The 6,000-nt window shown below is 38.8% G+C and overlaps 1 protein-coding gene across 1 annotated transcript in view; it reads right to left on the reverse strand.

Moving 5' to 3' along the window:
* Positions 1-5,481, reverse strand: part of LOC140463172 (bactericidal permeability-increasing protein-like) — a 49,551-nt gene extending 44,070 nt beyond the window's left edge. Inside the window, exons 1-2 of the mRNA XM_072556950.1 lie at positions 5,442-5,481; positions 4,817-4,960 (exon numbers count right to left, since the gene is read on the reverse strand). Of these exons, the coding sequence (XP_072413051.1) occupies positions 4,817-4,940 (124 nt within the window). The 5' untranslated portion in view covers positions 4,941-4,960; positions 5,442-5,481. The remainder of the gene's footprint in view (positions 1-4,816; positions 4,961-5,441) is intronic.
* Positions 5,482-6,000: the final 519 nt, after the last annotated feature.

Consider the following 6,000-nt stretch of genomic DNA (forward strand, 5'->3'; position numbering starts at 1 on the left):
GTTCTGAAGCTGCTACATATCTCTCTGCTGCAGAAAAATGCTTGAGATCTCTCTCTCTCTCTCTGAATTTTCTCTGAATGTTCTTTCCTCCGGGACTGGAGAAATGCATGTGAGACAATCTATTTTTCTGAATTTGCCTTTGCCAAGGACGTGTTTTTAGGATGGTACTATCTTGGAACAGCTAATCAGTAGTAATTAACATATATATTAGCTTGTTAAATATTTTGAGAGTTACAGTAAGTTTTTAAAAAAAAAATTCTTGTTTTGTCTGTATTTTAACTGGAGTGTAAGAACAAAATGTGTTTTGCTTCAAGCCTGGTAATTTGACCAATCGAATTACATTCACAACACAATGCCTCACACTTGCCTTTTAAAATATGAAATGTTGGGGTCTAGGCTATCTTCATAATATATTTTGAGAGGGTTTGGTAACCTGTTTTTCTTACAGAAAACAAATAATATTTTAGGTAACAGGATATTTCCAAGTTTTAATGAACAACTTTCCTTTCATACAAAAATCCTAACAAGAGTGGGAACAATTTTGTTCTTGTGGAATTAAGGCAAAATTAGTTTGTGAAAAGGATAATATTTCATACTTTGCTATTACATGAGCAGAACTTCCAAATGGGCCAGATTTTGTGATACAAATAATGAGGTTATCATAGCATTATTATTAGAGTATAAATAAGATAGCAACTTCTTATAACTGCACTTGCGCAGTTAGATGTGAAAATCAGCAAGAGTCCAAGGTTTCCTGTTTTTTCCAGAAGCTGGCATACCATAGGGTTCAAGGGACTCAATTTCTTGAACTTATATGAATGACTTGGATGAAGGAATCAAAGGTATAGTAGCTAAGTTTGCTGTTGACACAAAAATAGATAGCTAAGTAAGTTGTGAGGAGGACAGAGGGTTACATTTTGGTTAAATGAATCAGCAAAGAACTGGCAAATGGAATATAATGTAGCAAAATATAGAATTGTGCACTTTGGCATGAACAATAAAAAAACATGCATGTAATCTGAATGGTGAGAAATTGCATGAGACAATTTGGGATGTCTTTATTTTGGACAATGTTGAAGATACAACTAGTTGGCAAGCAGACAAATTCCCCATTGAGAAACCTGATGAATTCACTTGAGAAAGATAAGTGTACAGGATGCAAATAAATGTCAAAAGCATTTGTTAGAATGTCTATAAAATTCATGAGTTTATAATGGGACACAACAGCCCTCCCAACAGAATTAAAAATATTTATAAAGAATGTTCAGAGCTAGATTTGGCTGTGTCCAAAGCACTGGTTTGACTTTGACTGGGGTATTGCATTCAGTTCTGGAAACCACAATTCAGGAATGAAAATGGTTGTGGTTGTTGGAGGACATCTTTGCAGGATAATGACCTACACCCAACCATTTTGAACGGCTTCATCTACAATCTTCCCCCAGTCTTAAGGTCAGAGGTCGGGATGTTCACTGATAATTAAACAATATTCAACAGCATTTTTAACTCCTCAGATACTGAAGCAGTTTATGTTCAGCAATACCTGGAAAACATTCAGACTTGGGTTGATAAGAGGCAATGACATTTGAAACACTTATGTCAGTTTATTATTATCTTCAACTAACAGAGAATCCAACCAACATCTCATGACATTCAATTACATTATCATCACTGAACTCCATTTAACATGCTCAAAATTCACTCCCTCTCCCACCAATATACAGTGGCAGCAGTATTTGCCACCTACAAAATGCACTGGAACGCTCATCAAGCATTCTTAGACAGCCAAACCCACAATTCGACCAAGCACAGAAGTTACATGGATAAACCTCCAACTTCACATTCCTCATTGAACCACACACCTGATACATGGGAACACCACAATCTCCAAGTTCCTCATCATCAACACACACACACACACACACACACACACACACACACCTCATCATGTAAATACAGTGGCTACAAGAGCAGGTCAGAGGCTAGGAATATTGCGGCAAGTAACTCACTTCCTGACTCCTGAAAGCATGTCCACTATCAACAAGGCCTAGAGGAAGAACACCTCATCTTCTGTCTTGGGACCTTCCAACCACATGGTATCAATGTGGATTTCACCGGTTTCCCCATTTCACCTCCCCCCACCTTATCCCAGTCCCAACCTCCCAACTCGGCACCGCCTTCTTTAATGGTCCTACCTGCCCATCTTCCTTCCCACCTATCTGCTCCACCTTCCTCTCTGACCTATTACTTTCACCCCCACCTTCATCTTCCTATCTCATTCCCAGCTAACTTCCCCCAGCACCCCACCTCCCTTCCATTTATCTCTCTACCCCCTTGGCCCACGAGCTTCATTCCTGATGAAGGACTTATGCCCGAAACATTGATTCTCCATCTCCTTGGATGTTTTCTGACTGGCTGTGCTTTTCCAGCACAACACTCTTTGACACTATCTACAAGGCACAAGTCAGAATGTGATGGAATATGCCCAACATGCCTGTATGCGTGAAACCCCAAAAACACTCAAGGAGCTTGACACCATCCAAGACAAAGCAGCTCACTTGATTGTGTTATGATACGAGGTAAACCCCTCTAATTAAACCAAACACCCAGAAAAGCTCACTATACTTCATAATCTGTTAAAATATGAAAACGAGAACTCCCAAATTCCACTATTTAAAGAAAATAACATCAATTTATTTTCACTCTAAAAGTGAATATTAAACAACTATTTACAACTATAAGCCCTCCTTTCTCTCAACTGCTTATTACCTGTCTCCAACTCTCAAACAATATGCTGCACCAGTAAGACACTTAATAAAATTACATCAGCTTAATTTCAAAACCACACAGCCACTGTTGTCTTCTGTGACTTCACTCTTCTGGCTGCTGAATTCCCTGGGTCATTTTCTTTCTTTTTACTGTGAATATGTTTCAAATGAAAAGGTACCTTTTATAGAGACTGTTTCCTAATTTCTTGGAGAGCAAGATGTTAGATAGGCAATTAGCTCTCCAGTTTCTCTTTCTATGGCAGTTACTCTCTGATCAATTTTCAAAATGTCTGCACTTTAAAGCCCCCCCCCCCCCCCCCCCCACCATTGATTGATTTAATTGGTTCAATGTTGGCAAAACAATAAATTCAAACTCCATTGGGTTTTAGTATCCTGGGGCATAATTTCAATTGATTGGTTATATTTGAATTATTGTCAAAACAGCAACCAAAACTCAGGTATCCACTTCAGAGCACAATCTGGGACTGCCATCTAGTTATATACACAGGTGGTTGATATCTCTCAGTTCAGAGCAGCATTTTCTCTCTCTCTTAAAGGTATGGTACATGCCCTCAACTTCATAACAATTAGCACCATATCCCCGAGCATTCACTCCCTCAACCACTGATGTTCAGTAGCAGCAGCTATGTACTATCTACAAGATGCACTGCAGAAATTCACTAAAGGTCCTCAGACAGCACCTTCCAAACACATGACCATTTCCATCCAGACAGACAAGGACAACAGATATATGGGACTACCACCACCTTCAAGTTCCCGTCCAAGCCACTCACCATCCTGAATTGGTAATAACTCAGCATTCCTTCACTGTCGTTGGATCAAACTCCTGGAATTCTCTCCCTAATGGTATTGTGGGTCAACCTACAACAGGTGGACTGCAGCAGTTCAAGAAGGCAGCTCACCACCACCTTCAAAAGGGCGACTAGAGACGGGCAATAAATGCTGGCCCTGCCAGCGGCAACTACAGCCCACAAAATGAATAAATTTGTAAAACTATATTGCATTTCCTTCTTTGTCACTGGATCAAAATTGTGGAGCTATCTTCCTAATAGTGTTGTAAGCATGCTTATATGATTGCATCAATCATGAAGGTGGCTCACTTCTCCAGGATAATTTGGGTTCGGCAATAAATGACAGCGAAGTCAGCAATGCCCATGTCCCATGAATAAATAATTCTGAAATGTATGTGAAGGCATTCGAGTGTGTGCGTAAACGATTACAAGATTGTTTCCAAGATGAGAAGCTTCAGTTAACTGGATAGATTGGAGAAGCTGGGTCTGTCCTCCATAGAAATGAAAAGATTATGAGGAAAATTGATAGATGTGTTCAAAATCACAAACAGGTTAGATGTGGGAAATGGAGAAAAACTTTGTGGAAGGGTCCAGAAACAGAGGACATTTAAGGTGATTTCAAACAAATTATAAGAACATGAGGAAACACTTTTAACACAGTGACTGTTAATGTCGAGAAAGCACTGCATGAGAGTGTGGTGGAAGCAGATTCAAATGAAGCCTTCAAAAGAGAATTGGATCATATGTCTGAAGGAAAATATTGTTAAGGACCACAGGGTGCATGTGTGGGAGTAGGGCTACATGAGAAACACAAGAGGCTGAATAGTCTCTTTCTGTGCTACAATCATTCTATGATTCTATTGTCAGAGCTCACATTAGCAATCCACAGCAGCCATAACTTAACAGACTCGTTGTAAATGTACCTATCCAATTTTCTGAGCCAGATCCACGATACAGGAGCATAAAAAAACTGCCCACTCCCTTGATTGGAGTTTGAAAATGATGCAACAAACTTATTGTAAATACTAACTCAGTTTAGCACCCTCAGTTTATCCTCCCTTTGTGACTTATTCATTTTCTTACCTGATCTTACTGAAACATTGCATCAATTGCATTATTCAAGACTTGTAACAGGTGAGCCACAACACTTTGCCAGTTTATAATGTCAGAATTCTGTTTTGACTCGATGTGAAAATATACATTGAGAATTTTCAATGAAAGCATTCAAAGCATACGCACCATATTCTAAAGCCTTCTGCGTGATTTTACTTTGAATTCCTGGATTAAGTCCAGCCTTCCCAATGGCAGTTCCGATCAGGACAAGAGTAATGCAGGCTGGCAAATTCATTTTGCAGATGAGCATTTAATTTAATCAGGATATTGCTGCAAAATAAGACATTAAGTAACAACGTTTCCTGTTATTTTATAAGATGTTATTTGAGGTTTGCCACCATTTACGCATAGATCAGTAATGACAACAAAATAAATTCTGCTTCTTAATGTCCAATTCTGGTAGTCTCAAAAATCATCTATAGTGATTGTTAACTGGCATTGTTTCTTGCCTAATTAGATACCTATGGTTTGTAGAATTTGTTGTTGATTCAAATTGTTGCACTAAGAATAATATGACTTCCAAAATAAGCTAATAAAAAGTCAACTTTAGGGCAAATATGCTTTCCAAAATGAAATCCTGCAACACATAGCATAAATTTCAAAGATAATAAACTTGTCAGGATTTATATTATGTACAAAAATCACACACAAACAGCTCTCTTGCTAACTTGTATAAATTGTCATTCAAAATAAATATATTACAGTCATGAAGCTAAGGGCTGTATGACTTTTTAAAACACAATCAGCTTACCTTCTCTACAGTGAGATTATCTGCATGGTTCAAGTGCAACTGATTGCGGATGTGAGAAAAATGTGTATCTTTATGTATCTTTAATTTCATTTCTACAGAAACAGGAAGAAGTGTTCAGCCAACGACAATGATAACATTGGGTTAGGGGTTAACTTTGCTATACTTAACTCAAATGTCCAAAACAGGAATTTTGATTACTTTCAGATCTTGATCCTTTCAGGATAACCCTTGCTGGGTTATCTGGTTTACTTGGGCAATAACAGGGCCTGGATTTTAGGCAGGACTCCTGTGGGCAGTGGTGAGCAACGAATACAGCAAACTAGGGTCATAGAGTCATAGAGATGTACAGCATGAAAACAGACAAAGGACAGTGGCTCCATGGTTAGCATTGGTGCCTCACAGCATCAGAGACTCAGGTTTGTTGCCAGCTTCAGGCGACTGTCAATGTAGAATTTGCAGATTCTCTCCGTGTCTGTGTTTCCTCTGGGTGCTCCGGTTTCCTCCCACATTCCAAAGATGTGCGGTTTAGGTGAATTAGCCATGATAAAATTGTCCATAA

Source organism: Chiloscyllium punctatum, chromosome 37 (assembly GCF_047496795.1).
Source record: "Chiloscyllium punctatum isolate Juve2018m chromosome 37, sChiPun1.3, whole genome shotgun sequence".
Taxonomy (NCBI): domain Eukaryota; kingdom Metazoa; phylum Chordata; class Chondrichthyes; order Orectolobiformes; family Hemiscylliidae; genus Chiloscyllium; species Chiloscyllium punctatum.